Source organism: Conger conger, chromosome 15 (assembly GCF_963514075.1).
Source record: "Conger conger chromosome 15, fConCon1.1, whole genome shotgun sequence".
Lineage (NCBI taxonomy): Eukaryota > Metazoa > Chordata > Actinopteri > Anguilliformes > Congridae > Conger > Conger conger.
This window is the reverse complement of record NC_083774.1, coordinates 10,903,486-10,924,409: the sequence shown is the minus strand read 5'-3', so window position 1 is coordinate 10,924,409 and position 20,924 is coordinate 10,903,486. Positions and strand designations below refer to the sequence as shown.

The 20,924-nt window shown below is 41.2% G+C and overlaps 1 protein-coding gene across 2 annotated transcripts; it reads left to right on the top strand.

The window, feature by feature from the left end:
• Window positions 1-1,203: 1,203 nt before the first annotated feature.
• hsd11b2 (hydroxysteroid (11-beta) dehydrogenase 2) lies at window positions 1,204-20,631 on the top strand. 2 transcript variants are annotated; one of them, XM_061222816.1, is made up of 6 exons: window positions 1,204-1,263; window positions 1,440-1,652; window positions 10,970-11,182; window positions 14,568-14,753; window positions 16,611-16,748; window positions 18,240-20,631. In XM_061222816.1, exons 2-6 carry the CDS (start codon window positions 1,445-1,447, stop codon window positions 18,650-18,652), a joined length of 1,158 nt encoding a protein of 385 aa, XP_061078800.1. In that variant the 5' UTR covers window positions 1,204-1,263; window positions 1,440-1,444; the 3' UTR covers window positions 18,653-20,631. The 2 variants fall into 2 exon arrangements, with proteins under 2 accessions (XP_061078800.1, XP_061078799.1); XM_061222815.1 differs by lacking the exon at window positions 1,204-1,263 and having other exon boundaries at window positions 1,271-1,652.
• Window positions 20,632-20,924: the final 293 nt, after the last annotated feature.

Sequence of the window (20,924 nt, the reverse complement as noted above, 5' to 3'; positions counted from 1 at the left end):
ACTTTCGTGACCGAGCGAGCACAGACGTTACCTCTCAATTAATCTGAATGCAGGGGCAGGGAACATCTTGTAACAGGACAGTGCCATGATGGAGTATGTGCAGGCGAAACAGAACAGAGAGGCCCGTTGAAAATGGGTCATCTCTGCCTGTATACCCGGGGCCCACAGTGCAAATACTTTAACCTTTAGAAGTCACTAGAATATAAAACAGGATCGCATACACCGCTGACTCGCACCGCCTGGATACACTCAGGTTTATCATGAAGGTAAGACGGGCTCTTATCTGCGTTTACATGCGAATATCCATCCATCAAACCAGGAGAGCAAAGTAAACCTGTGAACAGTGAGTAGAAATGCTGAAGTAGGCCACAGAGAAAACTCACCCATATGTTCTTTCACACCAGCCTTCTTCTCACAGAGCTACTCATGCAGTCTGAGAAAGAATCTGTTGAACTTGTTAGGTAATATGTTGGGGTGGGCATCGCATTTAACCGTATTAAGCTCCAAGCATACTTTTAACCTGTATGAGGAATTGCAAAAATGTAATTTCCCTACAGAACTGAAGCAGAAAACACTGAAATCATAAACTAAAATAGAATTAAACTTTTTTTCGTTCTTATTATCAAAAGCTACTGTATATTTTCATGGATTAGTTGCCTAGACGATTCTGGGTTGGGAATGAAAACAATTCCCTGCAACAATTCCCTGCACTGCAGCCCAAAATACGGGGAAGTACTGAAATCTGACAAACAAGCTGGCGCTTTCTGAACGTGCCGACAAATCATCATATTAATACATACAATATCAACGTATGTGGCAGAACCACTGTTTGTTTACTTTAGCTAAAGGACATTCTGATGATTCATATTTGAAAGTTACCGGATGGTTGATTCAATGATTATACATTGCTCCCTGCCTATTTGGCAAAATACATTGTTGTAAACCACAGGAGGGAAGTGTATTTGCACTGCAAGGGATGAACAATGGAAAAAAAGCATACACAAAGTGAAACACACACAGGCTATACAGGAAAGAAGGGAAAGAAGAAAGGAGACAGAGGAGAAATGCCTCAAACAGCAGCAAAACTTTAGCTATTGGGCACAGATTAGATCTCCTTTAGAGTAGTCCCTCCCCCCTCCAGCGACATGCTCTATATATACACAGTGCACAGAGCCCGGTCGATTGACACTCTGTGCATGTGTGTGAACGTGAGGAGCACGCTGGCTTCCGACTCAGATTGCCCCCTTCAAAGAAAGAGAAACAGTAAGTTGGAGAAAGGGGGGGAAAAGTGTATGAGCGAGAGAGAGAAAGAGAGTGAGAGTGAGAGGAAGAGGGAGAGAGAGAGAGAGAGAGAAGTGCAATCATGATTGCGAGTGGCATGGAAGATTGTGCTCTGTCCTTCTGGATTTACATGGGTGTGATGTGTGTGTCTGTTGGAGGGGTGATGAAGAAGCTCCTGGGGACCAACATGAGTGCCGCCCCAGCCCTGGCGGCCTGGCTCGGGGGCACGGTGCTGGTGGAGAGGCTCTGCTCCATCTGGCCTCCCGCCATCCTGCTGCTGGCCGTCCTGTGCGCGGCGTGCTGTCTGCTCTCCAGCAGAGGTGGCCCCTCGTCCGCCCTCCCCGCCGAAGGCAAGGCCGTCTTCATTACAGGTAGGACCGCCGTGATTTACAGCGCACCGGGGCCGTTGCACAACCCTCTCCTCTTTAGCCTGTCTGTTCTGGTAAACATCTCTGGGGTCCGCACAGCGTGTGCAGCCAAGACGACGTGATGCCTACCAGAAATGTTAGAAATGTTACACACACACACACACACACACACACACACACACACGCATGCACGTACATGTGCATACACGTGCACGCAGGGTATGGTCTCACATTCCCCCTGAGAACAGGGTAACAGTGTGTATGTGCTAAATCTGCACTTTTCTGCGCAGAATCATTCTACAAAATTGTGCTTTTATTGTATTATTATTATTATTATTATTTACTGCAGTGAAAAGTGCATTGCTGCTATGCTCATCGCTCCTCTTTTAGTAATGTTGAAAGTGTATATAATATTGGATAAACCATTACTGTAGATCCACTATTCAGTATATTGTATGTACAGTGTACGGTCAGACTGCAATAATTGACATTTTTACTGCGGTGTGCAAATAAAACCTTCTAGAAGTGCAACTATATTGATCTCCTTTGTATCTCATGCAGTTTAGCATTAGCACATAGGAACTAGTTGTGCTTTAATGCATTCACAAATACCCCCGGTTCCCCATTCCCCATCAGGAATAGCATGTATTATCTTTAATTAATGGAAGAGATGCAGAATCTCTATCAGGGAGGAAAACTTAGTTATATCAACCATCAAAACATAGAAATTTGTGTCTGTACACAAGAAGGTATGCAACGGATTATACAATCAGTGATCACTTCACTTTAGGGAGACCTGGACACCAGCTTGTTAATGCAAATATTTCATCAGCCAATCACGTGGCAGCAATTAAATGCATAAAAGTATGCAGAAATGGTCAAGATGTTCAGCTATTTTCCAGACCAAATGTCAGAATGGGGAAGAAATGTGATCTTAGTGACTTTGACCGTGGAATGGTTGTTAGTGCCAGACAGGGTGGTTTGAGTATCTCAGCAACTGCTGATCTCTGGGGATTTTCACGCATAACAGTCTCTAGAGTTTGCAGAGAATGGTGCGAGAACAAAAAACACCCAGTGAGCAGCTGTTCTGTGGGCAAAAATGCATTGTTAATGAGAGAGGTCAAGCTGGCAGGAAGGTGACAGTAATGCAAATAACACATTACAACAGTGGGATGCAGAAGAGCATCTCTGAACATACAACGCATCAAACCTATAAGTGGAGAGGTTACAGCAGCAGAAAACCAGTAAGTTTAAAGAATAAGTCGTATACACTCACTGAGCACTTTATTATGTATTTGTATGTAAATGGGAAGGAAATCATGGAATTAATGCATCTAAATCTTTGTTGTTCACGTGTTGGCAATCAAGGGAATTAGCAATTCACGGTTTTAGTAAATTATTGTACAATGTATGGGCAGTTCCCGTTGAGCTGCATTGCATAATTTACTATCAAATCTCCTCATTGCAAAAAACAAAATAATGAGCTTGTTATTATCTGTACAGACCACAGATAATACCCTTATGTATTTCAGCATACTTGCCCCCTGCTTTCTGCCTCAGTTGTAATCCACTTTTATGTGAGATTATGTAATGTAAAGTTTATGTTAGATATTTCTGCTGATCCACAGAAGATGTTTTTGTTTTTGTGGTTTCATCACGGCTGTTATTCTGGGATGAACTATGTGATAGCATCTGAAGATCACTTCCTCAGTTTCAGTCTGTGTATTTTTTCATTGGGCTTTGTGTGACACACTGTCAGGGCTGTGGTGTAAGGCTGCTAAATGATATGAGACCTGTGCAATTTGACACACACAGTGACCCTGTGCATTGTGATGAATACATCTAAAGTTATTTCAGAGGAAATCTGCTTATTGTAAGATCTTAATCCTCTACAAATATGACCCAAAGGTTCTGAGGAATTTTGTGATGAAATAGATACTCCTGATATGGCAAATGTGCATTTTCATGAATTAGAAGTGTTATTAAACGTGAAGCTGTCTATTTATGTCTAGCTCATTGCAGAGCTTTGTTCTTGGTAAAATATTGTTACTGCGCCCTGTTTCCCATTACCCATGTGTCTGCAGCATTCGCAGCTTCCCACATAGGTTTGCTTTGTCAGGCTTAGTGGCAAATTGTTATCCGTTATTTGTGAGAACAATGCAGTCATTTTGACTTGATTATGCATTATCTTACTGGCCAGTGAGAAGATAATAGGCAACTTTATTATTTATAAAATTATTTATTAAACCTTGAGAAATATTTAGCCTTCACCTGTAATATTACAGAGGATATAAAGTTATATGTTTGATGTGGAGACAGAATATTACAACACCCAGTGCAAATTCATAGCTCATTATGTTTCTCTTTAACATAATCATTTTCCCAACACCTATGTTTGTCGCTGCCACCAGAAAACACAGTACATTAAAGCTAGCTTCATTGGAATGCAAGAAAACGACAGAAGGAAGTAAATCGCAAAACAAGAGTTCACCATTCCATTGAGTAATTAAAAAGCCCTTTGGCTTGACCTGTTCAGCTGCCACCCTCCCTATTCAGTAGGTGTGAAACAGTATGAAACCATATGAGGTTGAATGTAAGGTGTAATCTGCTCTGAGACATGGTCTAACTCTGGCTGAACAGCACACAGGCTGTGCAATGGCATGGAAACTTGACTGGAAGTTGAAGTTGAATTTTCAGAGACACCATCTCATTCAGAAGACATTTTTCATGGCCTGTCATGGTCAAAAGCACACAACTAACAAAAACATGCTGCTGGTCCGAAGTACACGGCCTCCAAAGACTAAAAATTCAGCGTCGAGCTGTTCTGAGCAGTCCTTCGATCATGTTCATCACATCTAACCAGGGCCCTTATGGGAAAGCATATGGTCAGTGTACAATATTTTTGGTTTCCCACAAGAGGGAGAATGGTACAGAGAACTGACCATAGAGCAATATGTTCTGACTCACTGATTTACATAGTTGGTTTTCTTCAAAGCTGGTTGATTTCTTTAAAGACTGATTTACTTAGTTGGTTTCTTCAAAGCTGTTTTAAATGACTCAACCTGGGAAATGAAAGTGGGGGGAAAAAAACTTTAAACCTCTTAGGAAGCCATTAATAAGACAATGGAATAGCTGGAATTCTTTTAAGGATGAAGGTTAAAGTCACAGGACTGGCTGAATTTGCAACTTTGTGAGGTCAAAATGACCGCTGTTGCACGGTCCATTGCTAAGTATACGTATGTGATTGTTTCATGTCTGAGAGACGCAAAATAAAGTTGTGGACACAACTGGAACCTCTATCATATGGTTGTAACAGCAACTTCTGAGAGAGCTGTCACTTACCTATCGTGTTGACAAAAATGTTCCTTCCGATAGATACATTGTGTAGTTACAGGTGTCCTTTATGGAATATACATTTACCATTTTAATACATATTAATATTTCAATATAAAAACGATTGGGCTTGGGCTCTAGTGTCAAGCATTCGGTACCTTTCAATGACACCTGAACTCTTAGGCATGACCCTGCATCATCTATAAAGTGCAAAAGCATGATCCCTTAAGTACAGCGACATGGCTCAGGCCATAAGAGCAGTCGTCTGGCAGTCGGAGGGTTGCCGGTTCGTTCCTGTGTCAAAGTGTTTCTGAGCAAGACATCTAACCCCCAAATGCTCCTGATGAGCTGGTTGGCGCCTTGCATGGCAGCCAGTCGCCGTTGGTGTGTGAGTGTCTGTATGAATGGGTGAATGCGAAGCATCAATTGTACAGCGCTTTGGATAAAGGCGCTATATAAAGGCCAACCATTTACAGCAAGTACAGGGACACTATTTTTACATTTCTGTTGGGTTGTAAGTACATGCTCTCCAATTACATTTGTTATGGTTGGAATGGCTCTTCTGTCAGTTTATTTTAGATTTGTTTTCATTTGCACACTGGAGTCAATCACCTCGTTAGAGGCATTGACAACACCTGAGTTTCACCCCCCCCCCCCCCCAAGCTAGTGCAATTAAGTGTGGATAAGAGCAGCTTTTCTCTGTCTCCAGACCTTTATTGCTCTCCCCTGGCATTTTGGCGGTGTAAATCAGGTTCTTTGTTTTGGGATTCGGGAGGAGGGCACCAGAAGTCATCCTCACTGTTTGGCTTACTTCATTCCTTTTTGTGACTCTCCTTTCATTCTTCTCTCTTTGATCTGGGTCCATTTTTCTGTTGGTCTATCATTTGGTAGAATCAATGGGCGGCCATGGGGTACACTGATGTCCCCTTGGTCACTTTCTCAATTGTTAATTCCCCTCCTGTGAAGTTATTTTTGTTAGCAGAATGTAACACGTTGTAATGGCTTGGTGTTACGATCAAAATCTTTCCTCAGCCATCGTGTTGCAAATCCTACAAATTTTGACTCCAAAAAGAGATTGAGCTGCATGATTCTGCTACATAAGATAATAAAAGAAAATTGCCTCTGGTGAACTGATTTTGGGAGACATAATTGCTGTACTTTGTGACCAATGTTCCATTAAATTGGTTAAAAATAGGACCACAAACAAACATTATGTTCATTTTTTTTTTTTTTTTTGGTGACAAAGCATTGGTAATTATAACTGACGATACACAGGTGCAGTGCCTGTGTTTTGGAAGAGGAATTAACTTCCAAAGGCATCACTTTTGATGATTCATAAATCATTATCCACGATACAAGAGTCAAATGAAATCCCCTATGATATTTTATTTTTATTTCTGTATATTGTATTTCGCACACTAAACTGTCCCTTAAACTGGGTCAACTTGCTTTGACTTAAAAAAACAAAAAAACAAAAAAACAATCCAGGCAAAAGGAGTGCTTTAATAATGACTCAACGGGGGGGGAGTAACACACTTTGCTTTCATGGAGATCAGAGGACTTTATTTCACATAACTTTGTTTTCAACACATCCGTTGCCCCAGAAGAGATTGGCTCAAGCCCGTAACTCCCTCTCATTCAGACTCTGTTCCCCTCGCTCCAGCTCACAGAGCATTCCCAGGTGGTTCCTATTCCCCGTAGCTTGAGAAGAAGCAGGTATTGTTTGAATGAAAAGTGCTGAGGGTACGTTTGTACTCTGACTGTATTTCTGTGGCCATGCTGGCGTGCCTCCAGAGCCGAAACTTCTGCCCCCGAATTGATTAGCAGACATCTGGAACCGTGCAGCAGACAGGAAGACATTCACAAATATATTCACTGCTTAAATGTACCTGTCACCCTGATACGCTCCTGAATATTATTTTACATTTCTGAAAGAACAGAATAAAATCATATATGACTGTGCAGATGCAGAATATAAATGACTTGGTATTTTTTCAGTTGGTATAACATTGATATTATTGAATAAATGAAAATATATTCATGCATGTTCTCTCTTAAATCAGATTTGAGGTTGTATGGAGATGTAAGATCCGTTTCACCATCTGGAACTTTTCTTAGTTCAGATTACAGAATCTTCAAGTTCAAAGGTTCTACAGTTACATTTAAAGTGCTACATACTGTTCTCAAGATCGGCATCGACAGTATACGGATCTCAGCTTTATATCTCAGACAAACGACAGACTCTCACTCCTCCGTTCTGTTAGGCTGCTAGGAATCACCTTAGCCTTAGTGCAAAGAATGATGCTATTTGTGTCCTTAAATTTGATAAATGCCATGATGTGCCAAATGGAAAGGGATTAGACATTATGTAATATGTAATATGTAGTCAGATGTAGTTATTAATATTGCTGGGTTAGTAATATCATTGGCGTGTTCATGAAAGTGTTTGCAAATCCCCTTTTGCTCAGTTGGAGTCACTTAAGGTCATCACAGTAGAATTAAGGATATGTATCTATATTAGAGCCATTTTCCACATTAATAATTCAGTTTTAATCAATGAAATGAACGATTAGTCATAATATTTGTTCCCATTGGGTAAATTAAATCATTCGCAGATGTCACTGTGCATGCGGCAGATCCAGGTGACTCCCGCATGGACCGGGAAACCGGAGCCGTGGAGGATGTTGTCATTTAACGGGCGTTCCATATTAAAGAAGGAACATTGCATGTGAAGGCCTGGGCTCCCAAGGGACGTGGTGCAGAACTTAACCCCTGCCTCCATGCCGAAATTCATGTGTGCCACTTTTAATGACCTCAGGGCCTCTGCGTGTTGATTCTGTGTTCCTTAGATATTTACGAACGGCTTTGTTCATGACAGGCTCTGTGATGTATCCATGGAGACCTTCTGAAAAGTTGTTATGCAAGTCAGGCGGAGGTACGCAGAAACCACCCCCCCCCCCCCCCCCCCCCCCCAAAAAAAAAGAAAAAGATTCCAATGAAATTTTACTCAGATAACATCCCGCTCGGGCCAGGAAAGTTGATATGCGCTGCAAAGGTAAATGTTTTTCCAAACATGTGGGTGAAATCATTCTGTGGGGCCTCTCACTTTTCTGTGACCCCAAACTCCATACTTCGTGAGCTTAGCGAGATAGAGGTGCATAATGTTTGGGGACGGGGGGGGGGGCGGGGGGGTTTAGAGAGGGACTGCTCATGAAGAGGGAATCCGATGGTGTAGGTCATTGGTGACAGACTAGATCCACGAAACATACTCTTATAAAAAAGATTGTTTTGAAGTTGTGCAGACTGCAGAGTCCCAGGACAGTAAAACTTGTAACTCGTAACAGAGCATTCAACACTGCCACCTGTGTTCTGTCTGACACTACCCTGACGCACAGAAACACAAAAAACCCTGTTCATGATCAAGAAAATACACTAAGTAGTGTGGAAAATAAACAACAAGAACCAACTTCTTCTGGTTCTATTGGGAAGCCCAACAAAAATTAACTCAATGCATTATTGTATTTCATGAGGTCAAAAGGATAAAAATGTAGAGTGATAGTTCCCATGATTAATGGTTCTTTTTCATTGAAATAACCAGAGACACACTGTGGCTGTTGCTTTTTTTGGTTTTAGGACTTTGACGTTATCAAAGAGTTAATTCAATTCTATCCAATTTTATTTGCATAGCGCTTTTCAATGCAGACTGTCACAAAGACGCTTTACAGATATAAATACAAATATCATAATGTGTCAGTACAGAGTAAGATGTTCACATGCATATACAACAATAACAAAACTTAAAACCTGCATAGAAATGAAGAGCAGTAACATCATTGCATAACATAACATCATAACGTAGCATGACGTAACCTCATAGCGTGACATACTATAACATAATGGCTGCGAGTACTGGCCATCCAGCCCATTCAACCCTGCAATAGATACAGTATTCTCAAGAAATGTAGGGCACTCGTGCATTGGAAATGACCTTGCAATTCATCATTATTTAGAATTTCTCTCCTGCATTCCACTGGAGGAATTCTAAGCCAGAGGACTCTTGCCAGATGTATGTGTGTGTGTGTGTGTGTATGCCTGTAAGTGTGTATATTTGTGTGCCTGCGTGTGTGTATGTGTGTGTGCGTGCCTGCATGTGTGTGTTCATTTTTAACGAGTGAACAGTGGCAAGAAAGAAAAATATGCACTTCTCCCGTTTTTATGGATATTGACAGAGACCACCTGAAAGACTGGTTCACTGGTACATGCATTATGTAAGGGGGTGAGAGAAAGGCGGGAGGGCAGAGGAGGGTTAACCCCGTGTCCCCTTTTTGAGACAGCCATAACTTTTTTGAACTACGTTTGATAGAATGGCTTGCCAATTCTATCTATAAAAAAAATTTTGTCAACCATTTATGCCAATTAATGAATGTTTGTGTAGCAGCTGCCATAGCATTTGGATGTGTCTATGCTTGTTTGTTATTTCGGCTTGGAACATCGCACAGGAGTTCTTGGCAGGCAAGAGCGACTCAGAAAGTACAAAATGCATGGGGAAAAGTGTCCAGTTACAGGACACGGGAAGAAGCCTCTGTGATTTGTGAATTAGCGCTGTGTCCTCAGATTGCCTCACCTTGAGAAGCCCCGCAGAAACACTGCAGATCGCAGAGCAGTGGATGTGATAACAGAGTTACTCAATGTACTCTGCACGTGCTGTCAAGCAGAAAGGCTGAAGGATTTAATCAGTCTGAAAAAAAACAAAACGATAAGACGCATACCAAGTGTCCTCTTTTTAAAATGATACTTTCTCTGTTGCTCTGTGGAACTGCATTGTAGTCTGTGCACTTTTATTTATTTCCAATTCTTCTCCCTGCGCTTTTCTTCTGAACTTTGAGTGAAACAAAGCGTGTATCTTCATTGGGTCTGTATGCGACTGTATGCAAATATTTTGGACATTAAATGGGAATGCTCAAAATATTCCTGTGCATCTGATTTTGTCATTCCGCTCCGTGGAAGCTGGCTCCAGTAGTATGCAGCCTCTGCAAATGGAGGAAACAGATCTATTGCGCCTGCCTCGTACTGTTCTCCTGTGGGGTGAAAGTACACTGGGTCATGTGCTGTTCTTTCTGTCGATGGCAGCCTGTAACGGGGCTAGAGCGTAATATAACGGGTAGGGAACTGGGCTCGTAATTCCAGGTTGAAGGTTTGAGACCCAGCAGGGGCACTGCTACTATACTGGTGAGTCAGGTACTGAACACAAGCTGCTTCCATTAAAACATCCAGCCGTGTAAACTGCAGGCATTGCTGTTGAGATGAATGGACTTATCCTCTGCGCTTTCCTTTAGCCTAGTTCTTTTTTTTTCTTTTTTTTTTTGTTTATGTCTGAAAGTTATCTGTGTGAGATAAGGCCGTCTGCTGGAATGTGGAAATGTGTTTTCATAGAATTTTGCCCTATGCCTTCTGCCGACTGTCTGTCATTTTAATTATCTACAGCAGGGGTTCCTAACTTTTTCATTAGGGCCATTTTCAAACTGTACACACCTTCCATGGCGTGTGGTAGGAACCCGCGGGCTTGTTCTTCACTGGCTAACTGTCTGATGTTCAAGTGTCAGAGACAATCACATTCAAATCACAAGGGAAATTCACTAGATTTGGCTGGTCTGCTAGGTACAGTAGGCAGGCAGCCATCAACCAAATTATTGTCACGCAAGGAGTGGATGACACCCCAGTCAGTAAGCAAAAGCTTCTGTTCAAAATTCAAAGTAATGGGCTGGGCTCGGTCCCCTCAGCTACATTGTAGCTTTTTTCATGTGTAAATTTTCTACATTTAGAGTTTGTAATTCATTGTAAGTCGAGATGAATGAGAGGTCTCTCAAAGGAATCCTCAGTTGCCTCTTGTCGACAGATTAAAGGGTCATTGGAAATAATAATAAAGTATAGCTTAACTGCTGGCTGAATTCATATGTAGTATTGAGCTGGAGCTCTGTCTGTTGCAGGCTGTGATTCTGGCTTTGGGAAGGCGACCGCCAGGCACCTGGACTCACTGGGATTCGATGTGATCGCCAGTGTGCTGGACCTGGCTGGGCCTGGCGCCGTGGAGCTGCAGCGGACCTGCTCCTCCCGTCTCACTCTGGTCCAGATGGACATCACCCAGCCCCAGGACATCCAGCAGGCCCTGCTCACCACCAAGGCCAAGCTGGGCCTGAGAGGTGAGACCTGGTCCACCGACCGGCACACACCAGGCTGCTAGTGAAGGGCTAGGTGCTATGGTATTGAGAGGTCAATAAGGGACAATGCTCATTGCCTTACTGCCTTGTCCTATGGATTTGATTCACTCTGATGTATTCTCTCAGTCAGTTATAACAGCTCGAAGAAGACGACTCGTTATTTTTTGTAGATGGCATATTAGTTAAAAGTTTACATTTCGTACAGCACCAATAAAATGTACATTTGGCAATTTACTTAAAAATATTTTAATATGAGTAATATGCAGTGCACAATGTTGCTAATATGCAGTGTACAAAGATAATTCTTGCTGCTGATGCTGTATAATATATAAACTTTTATACAGTAGTTCAGGAAAAACTTATAAACAGTTGAATGGGGAGTAATTATTTAATGAGAGTAAGGGCCACACAAGTGGACAAGGCAGCAGCTGAGAACTACAGAAACAAAGACTACAAAGAGGACAGTGGAACCCAACCAACAGCACCACTCCCTCACACACTCAGTCAGGCCCAATGGGCTGGAAGGTGTTTGGCAACAAATGAAGGTAGAGGCTCGGCTGTTGGCACCTTCCTGCGTTCACAGGCACATCACAGGCCTGGATGCAGCTGTGTGCAGTCTGTACAGTAGCACTCTGTACCCTGACGTATGGAAAAAAAGCAGGACTCACGTAAGGTAACAGGAGCATTTTCACAGCATGCTCTCAGCACGATCACGCACACCACTTACCTCCTCTGACCGGTCTTCTTGTTGGCGTCAGCGTCTGTTCCACGCAGTTGCAGAGGCTGCATCTGCTGTCAAATTATCCGAAAAAGAAATTTCCTGGACCTCTGTGCAGACTAACTAAACATTTCAAGTTGTATAATACATTTGCGTTTACAGAAACGGTTCAAGAATATCACTAAATAATTTTCTGTATTAATGCATTGATAGGTTACTATTATATTTTTGAAAACATGAACGCATAATGAGCAGAAGCAGAAATTAGTCTACGCTAAGATCGGACATATTTCCACACCCAGGTTAGTGTGCTTCCGATAGTGGAGAGTAAAGCGGACCCAAGACACAGAGTACCAAATCACTGCCTTCGCGGAAATCTAAGAGTATCAAGCTTATGCTTTAGATCGACATAGTGCAGAATTATGTCGAGAGGGGAAACGTATATGGCTAAAATGATGTTTTGCCCGATTCCGTCTGTTTGTTGCCTCCAAAAGTCCTGAATAGATTTGTATGAAACTTTGTGGAAAGTTGACCCCCAGTTGACCAAAGAGGGATGCGGCAGTGGGCGTGGCTTCTCGCAAAAAGCCACATAACTTCACTGGTGTGGCTGATGAACTAATAGCATCTCGCACCCAATTTTAGATACAGTCATGAAAACATTGCATCTCCTGGAATAAATGTAGCTAGAAGAAGAAATTTGGCATATCTTGACAGTTGTATAGTATTGGCAGAAGTGTGTGCTCTAAAATCTATTTTACACAGATTTTAATGGCATTTTAAAAGCTTTGATAAGGACTTTTCTTTGTGTAAACTCTTCAACACCTGCTTTAGGTTAAAGAGTAAAATAACTGGACATCTATTCATTAGCTCTTCAAATAAAATGCTTGAGGTCTTTTGGGTTTTATGGGTTGTTGCGGGTGTGGTTCCTGTGTAGGTAGAGTGCAAAGAACAGTGATATAAATATAATTTATATTGGTCTGATTACTAAATGGCAGGAGTAGAAATAAAGAATACAAAGTAATGTAAAAATGTGACAAGCTCAATGAAAACGGATGCAAAAAATGGCATATAGTCGAAACTTGGTTCTGTTGGAGATGTTTCACTTTTACTACCTGTTCCAGTATGCCTTGCTGTTTCTTTGTAGACAAAGAAACATGCATATCCTCCTCATCTCAGGGTGACAATATTCTGTATCTAGGGATGTTGGGATTGATATACAGTACGTACCACATATCTTGCAAACACTGTTTATAATGATCCCATTCCCATGATATTAACATTCCTCATTCAAACAAAAAACTATTTCACCAAAATTAATTCACAGCAATGATTAAGCATCTACTGTACGTACATTTAAAAAATAAGTGTAATCATATCATATTTTGTGTAATCATATCATGATTATACAGCACTACACCTAACAATTTAGATCATCCTGTATTTCTTATAGTCTTAAACTGCCAAGTCCTGCCACCTTGTTAATCACTGAAGGCCCAATGGAACAGCATTGCCACAATTGTAAGCATTCATTAGATGGTTCACAGGGTGAAGGACTTGGCAGTATTGAGACTACGAGAGTTACTGGATTATCTAAATGATTTACTTATCAATCCTAAACCCAGGGTATTCAGTGCTGGAACTCATTGTTGTTTATCAGACTATAGGAATTTCAGAGAGATCACTGTCACCATATTGTGTTACTTTGGCTTGGACTCAGCCTCTTGCTCATATTCCAGCTACCCTGGCATGGGTGGGCTCTGACTACATTGAACAGCGCTCCGGCCGGCTTTAATCACAAGCCACCTCATCCGTCTCTCTCGTGGTCTACAATGTTGTTTCGTTCCTAATCTGTTTTCCTATTTATGGCCGACTCGCCTGCCTCTGTTCTTCCAGAGTCCTCCGGAGTACGAAGGAATCGCCTTCTAAGCAGGGGGTTAAGAAATCAGCATATATTATGTAACTGTCCTGCATTCTTGCAATAAAAAACAACAGTTAAACATATTCACAGCACAGGGAAAATGACACTAAACAAATAACCTGAAAGGGGGACAGAAAGCGTTATCGCAATGTGAAAGCCTCTGTGTACTTTACTAACAATGTGATATCTCTGCCCTCAGACCCTGTACAGTATTCCCTCGTGTAGAATGGATCATTATTTACAGAAAGAAAAAAAGCACAGAGCTTTCTCTTTTTTTTAGCAGAATGCATATCTCTACGGCTGACCAGATGTCAATAAACAAGACTCTGGTGGGGAAACATATTGGACGAATTAAGAAACATATTGTATGAATTACCGAAAGAAATTGGAAAATATAACCATGTCCTCCTGCAATTAATAACATGCTTGGCTTTTCTTTTTTTTGCTGTGAAATGTGCACTTTTGTAGCAGTATGAAATACAGATATTGTGGGTGAATTTTGTTGTTGGCCATTATTGTTCCACCTAAAAATTGAGGAAGGTCATATTGGGGTAGCAAGGCAAACAGTTGTCAGTGCAGAAAGGTGTTTTATTGTGCCAGGTTTATATAAATCCTGGGTATAACCCCAAACAGTGACTAGTCTGGTACTTCCATAGAAGATCATTTACTGCATAAATGGAAAATATTTTTGTGGGCATTACATTTGAACCAGAATATTCTCTTTTTTGCAGGTCTGTGGGGACTTGTGAACAACGCAGGGGTGTGTGTGAACATTGGCGATGCGGAACTCTCCCTTATATCCAACTACAGAGGCTGCATGGAGGTCAATTTCTTTGGGACATTGAACGTCACCAAAACATTCCTGCCGCTTTTACGACAAGCCCGAGGGAGACTTGTGACCATTTCCAGTCCCTCAGGTACAGTGTAGTACCCCCTTTTCACAAATGAGTCACACAATTACATAATATTACATATGTTCTGAAACTGAAATATGTCATAATTACACCATAGATAGCATAATGCTGAGAGCAGCAATGTGAATGTCTACAGATTATATCCATCAGTGCACAATATCAAATCTGATGTTGTATTGCATTCTCTATGTGCATCACATGTACTGTGATGGTAATGTCTCTGAAAACAAAGTACTTTGAACACTGTGGCCAGAGTCTTATACTCCAGGCCACAAGTTGGGCTTGTTACTGAATGCCTGGCTTTGGGCAACATCTTTCACAGTATACTTGGACATACAGACCTTCCCATAAGCCTTAGCTCAGCCTTAGTGTCATTTTCTGTAATAACAGCCACTGGAGACACAAGTCAGTAATAGCAGATACTATAGTAAATAGGTTTTTGCTAATTATTGCTTCTTCAAAGGCGCATTACAGCCGTATTTTTGACATTTTTGCGTTACTGTTTTCACGTGGCTGGGAGAATTTCCCACCGCATGGTCAGGCGTACCATGTTCGTCAGAGTAAATGGAACATCCATGGGGCCTGCTTCCACTCAAACCATGACGTTGTCTCAATTACAGAATCCGGATTTGAGACAAACGGTCCTGACATTACGACGCTGTTCTGTTGCAACACTTCTTAGAAGTGCTGAGATGATCACAGCGTAGAGATGTTGGGTTTCGGTTCTGTGCGTCTTCCAACCTGCTCGCATGTGGGTCTTCTTTAATATAGTGCCTCATTGATGAGCATCCAAACTGTTTTTGAGCCAACGTCTTTCTGAAAGGCAGATGGCCTCATTCAATGTCTTATTATAGACAACTTCCAGGTGGTCGGATTATAATGCTCACCTTAACTGATGTTTTGCAGTTAAATTAGAAGGAAGACGCAAGCTTTTCTGATGCATGGCCATGCGCTAACCATGCATTTACGGTCTTTCTTTTTGAAAAGAAGAAGCTTAACTTGGATCAAGTTGTCCATCTCTTTCAGTAATGTACTCAACTGTCTTTGTGACTTGAACCAGTTCCCGCCCACTTAATAACAAGAGGGCGATTATCTAATCCCTGTCTCTTTCTTACCTGTATCAACAAATCTTCGTGTTTGAACTGTGACCAAAATATTGGCAGCACTTAGCGGTAGTACAGAACAACCCATAATAATATATTATTACTGTTTTATTTATTGTCCCAGAACTGGCCACCATTGTATAAGCACAGAAACAAAAGCATTCTTACAAAACTCTAATAGCAGATGCATCTTTTTCAAAATATGAAACAATGCATTGTGGTCGCAAGTAGAAACGCAAAAGCATTGGCCTTGTGGATAGCTGAAATCCAATAACCATAATTACTGTGATTATATGATTGTGAGATGTGTATTATAAATCTCCTACAAATTCAGTGTCAAAATGAAAAATACACCTTTCTATTCTTTGTATGTGAGAAGATGACAGATCAGGTACATAACATAAACATAGACACGTTTGTCTAAAAATGCTACATTGTCTTATGTTTGCTATAGCAGCCACTGTTTGCTATAGCAACCAAGTTCAACTATACCTGAAATATTTCCTCTTGTGGGACAATTACCTTAAACATAATCTAAATGCAATCATGCAGTAAAGACAAGAAATTTGACATGCAGATGTACAGTACAGCACTGATTTTGCAGGCAGTCTGCTCTCAGAATACAAGCAATACACTGAAACGTGTTCTCAGGGAGATCTGTTATTGTTCCTCTCAGGGGAACTGAGTACAGAACACTCCACGGTGCTTGTTTGAATGGCCGTATGTCGTGTGATGTGGATGTTTTTTCTGTGTGTAGGGGAGCAGCCGTTCCCTTGCCTGGCTGCGTATGGGGCCTCCAAAGCAGCTCTTGGTATGTTCATCAACACCTTGCGGCATGAACTGGAGCCATGGGGGGTGAAGGTGTCCACCATCTTCCCTTCGGCGTTCAAGACAGGTGAGCGGAATCTGATCTGCGCTTCCCTGCATTGGATCCGTGCTTCCTGGGTGCTCCACGGAGCTTTATTTAGATCCGTGTTTTGACTAGAGCGATCAGAGCCGGTCCAACCCACAGTTATTTTAAATACTTTATTTCTATAATGGAAAGAAAGGGTCATGAAACTTGACATTCTGCAGCTGCGCTCCCACTAACACGTTCTCAGCAGCGGTCTGTAACCAGTCAGAAAAATTACTGACGTTTACAGATAAAACGCAGCCAAAGGCTACTCTTGCAGTGCATGCGTAACCCAAACAAGCTCTGAGAAGTAACACTGGGCTGAGGATCAAAGGGAGTGAAAACGACAACTCGAGAAATGTATTACTCTGCTTCGGAGGGATTAAGTGATTCATGTTGCAATAATGTTCGCAACAGCTAAATTATGAACCTGTGTATATTTACATTTGTACATTTAGCTGACCTCTGCAAAAACTAATTTTGGTATTAACTCAGTACTTATTTGTATTGTGCATACATTTTTCTATTTCCACTGATCCGGTCCTCATAAAATGTCTGCTTTCTAAATGTTGTTTTGATTTTAGCTCTGTGATTCTGGCTTTCACTGCTTTCCCAGTATCCCTTGAAATGATGGTCATACTTTACTTTGCAGCACTGAACTCCATGCCATCAAACATTCCTTATTCTATTCCATTTCATCACGATCGTGATAATTCTCTCCAAATTATTGCTCATCGTTTCTCCACTTTTCCGCACTTCCAAAACTACAGAAGGTTATTGAGCAGGAAAAAAATGGTTGACATCACAACCTTTCCAGTGGCCAAGAGCAGGATGCATAGCACATCATTACCTCAGGGTCGTGAGAACATTCCTGATGGCCTATCTGGGAAATCTTTATTTTGGGCTGGCTAAAACAGCAACACGTCCTGTGGTCTTACTTCCTGTCACCTTATTACTGTTTTCACGTTCAAGCGAATAGCAGTGATACTAAGCACACTTGTGTCACTTTTATGGTAGATGTTATTGAAATATCACTTAAGCCTCTGTGTATTAGACTAAATTATCCTTTGAATGGAGATTCTCCATACAAAACTCTCCACAATATGTGTTTGTAAAACTGGCCTTGCATCTTTCATGCACTATAATATGTTCTGAAAGATATATAACATTACCTGCTGAGAATGTGTCCTTTGATTTGCGAAGCCCCGGTCAAGTTATGCTTGCACTGGTGGCTAAGTAACCAAAGAGGTCAGCAGGCCAGGGGCCGACAACATCCATATGATTGTATGATGAGAGACTGATTGTACTGAAATGCTGGGTTTTGAACCACAATTGTCCATGAAAGCGTTCTTTCTCACCACTTAAAGGGATAAATAGGACCTGGATCATTTAAGATTTTCTATTACGGTGTGATTTGTCATACAGTATGTGTGCCACAGTTTCATGATGGTGATATGTCGTTAAGACATTTCTTATCCCTCTCTGTATCAACAGGCCAGTCCAGCAATATTGAATACTGGGAAAAACAGTACAAGAACTTCATTCAGAATTTGTCACCGGAGCTGTTGGACGAGTACGGGGAGGACTACCTGCAGGAAACCAAGGAGCTGTTCCAGGGGCACGCCAAGATGGCCCCTGAAGATCTGAGCCCTGTGGTCAACACCATCACAGATGCACTGGTGTCCCCGCAGCCCAAAGTGCGGTACTATTCTGGGCCCGGGGTGGGCCTCATGTACTTCATCTACAGCTACTTTCCCCTGTCTCTCAGTGACAAATTCCTACAGAAGCTCTTTGTGAAGAAAAAGGTCATTCCACAAGCATTACGGAAAGAGAATGCTATCATCAACAATAACAACAACAACAACAACAACAACAATAACAATGACATTAATACAAAAGACAAGTAGTTCAATGCAGAGATGAGTTGTAGGACCACTTAATAAGCCCATTGGGTCAATTGCAGTGTGCTTAGTTGGAGTTAAACCCATGAACCGCAGAACCACATTAGAACAGCTATCTGAATCTGCAAAATAAGGATTAGCTGCTCCAGTTGTAATGTAGTCCTTTTGTCTCGGGGCTTAAACCAGGAGTTTCTTCTGCAGCTATGCACACAGCAGTTGACCCATGGTGATGTGTTTTTTTTATTTTATTTTATTTTATTTTTGCTACATGCTATATGTTGTTAAATGTTCTTGTGTTTTCTACATTTTCTGAAGGGATCATCAAATTACACCAAAATGTGTGTCGCCCACCTCATGGAACATGACAGATTAGGTGAAATTTTTCATTATTCAAGACCTCAGAGAGTGTAATCGCAACCCTGGCCTTCTCATCCTATCGGTGCACTCAGACTATAAATGTCAGACAGTAATTTCACGAGTGGCATTGCGACTGGTTTAACATGGCTTTCTGAATGGATGAGTAGGGGAGACACTGGAGATGGTTGTCACACTTGGACTCGAGTTGTCTGGAGTCATTGTTTTGATGACTTGCAACTTGACAGAAAATAAATTACTTCAGACTCAACTTGGACTTGGAAGTTGAAGACTCGTGATTTGACTTGACTTGAGACATGATGACTCACATGACTTATTTGTGTTAATTTTATGTTACAGTAGGTCATTAAATGTTAAATATTAAAATGTTAAACGTTACACTCGTTACACCGTCCCACTCTAGACTATTTCTGGTTAGCTGCATACACATAGTACGATCAGATAAGATCATAATGGTAGTGATGGCAATGTTCATTCATTTCAGTGAGCCAAATCTTTTGGCTCGGTTCTATTATATATTATATATATTTGGCTCGGTCACTTATTCGATCACCTGCACTTACGAAAGTACATGCATGAATTTCATATGTTACGCAGTTCATCATTCATTCAGAGCATTGCACTGTACTAGTTCATGGCTTAAGCAAGCAGGGATAAACATTTGTTAGGTTTGACATAAAAAATTGCATTACATTACAATGGCATTTGGCAGACGCTCTTATCCAGAGTGACGTACAATTGATTAGTCTAAGCAGGAGACAATCCTCCCCTGGAGCAATGCAGGGTTTAGGGCCTTGCTCAAGGGCCCAACAGCATGTACCTTAACCACTACGCTACAGGCCGCCCAGATCATTACATAAATTAATAGCATAGAAGTATAGAAGAAAAACATCAATGAGTTGAAATATTACTTTTTGACTTGAAAAACATTAACTTAATGATTAATTTGTTTGAACTTTGACCACAAAACTGAACATTTTGATATCAAAATCTTTGTACAGAGCCTTCTAGGGAGCGGTATATAAGCAGTGTGACAACCGACCCATGTGACAACCATCTCTGGTCTCCCCTACTTATTGTACGGATTAACTGCCTGATATAATTAAATCACAGCTTTCTTGAGTCATAGACTGGCATTTGTCAAGTTACACGTTACATGTGAACCAATTCAGCAGCAAGAGTGTGGTACCATTCAGGTATACTATACAGTAGGTCATCAAATTGCTTACTTCAGTGTAATGTGGTCACCCTTGGCTTGACTGCGTCTCTAAATATGCAAGATCAATCAAGATATGTTGTATCCACATCTCAGCCAATGCACTGTACCTACAGTATCACGTGCCATACAAATGTACCACAACACTCTCCGAGATTACCTCAATATAATGTTTGTGCATACTGTACAACTTAATCATATGTAACTGTTCCTGTTATCTCTGTCTCCCTGTGTATTCCCACTGTTGTTTGAATTAGATTTAGAATCAGGTTTTTGTCGTAAATCACTAAAACTGTGAATTTTATATAAAGAAGAAAACAAAAGCAAAACAATAAGAATCGCAAAAGTTTACCCGTTCAATATTTGATAGTATTAAAGCTGACTTTAAAAAATATGATCTTGTCTCCGACTTGTCTTGCCAGATGGTGATACATATTTACAGTTTACAGAGTGTGCACTATAACTACCCATGTGGCGTGCCATGTCTTAATTACAATTGGCCTCAAAGTATCTTACTTCCTTATTAGATGTTGATTAATTAAGCCAAGAAGCCATCATGCTAATTAAAAAGAATCACACACAGGACTTCTAAGGACAGCCATTTAAACCTCTGAGCATAGATAATGTGCATCACATCAGATTTGGCCTTCTAAACCTTGGAACTGGCTCAGGGTTCAATGTAGAATT

What these genes read in the sequence shown, in the direction of transcription:
- hsd11b2 (XM_061222815.1), top strand. Translation starts at nt 1,364, where the DNA reads ATGATTGCGAGTGGCATGGAAGATTGTGCTCTGTCCTTCTGGATTTAC. An exon ending in GACCATTTCCAGTCCCTCAG is followed by an intron (nt 14,754 to 16,610) that starts GTACAGTGTAGT and finishes TTCTGTGTGTAG; the next exon opens with GGGAGCAGCCGTTCCCTTGC. An exon ending in CCCTTCGGCGTTCAAGACAG is followed by an intron (nt 16,749 to 18,239) that starts GTGAGCGGAATC and finishes CTGTATCAACAG; the next exon opens with GCCAGTCCAGCAATATTGAA.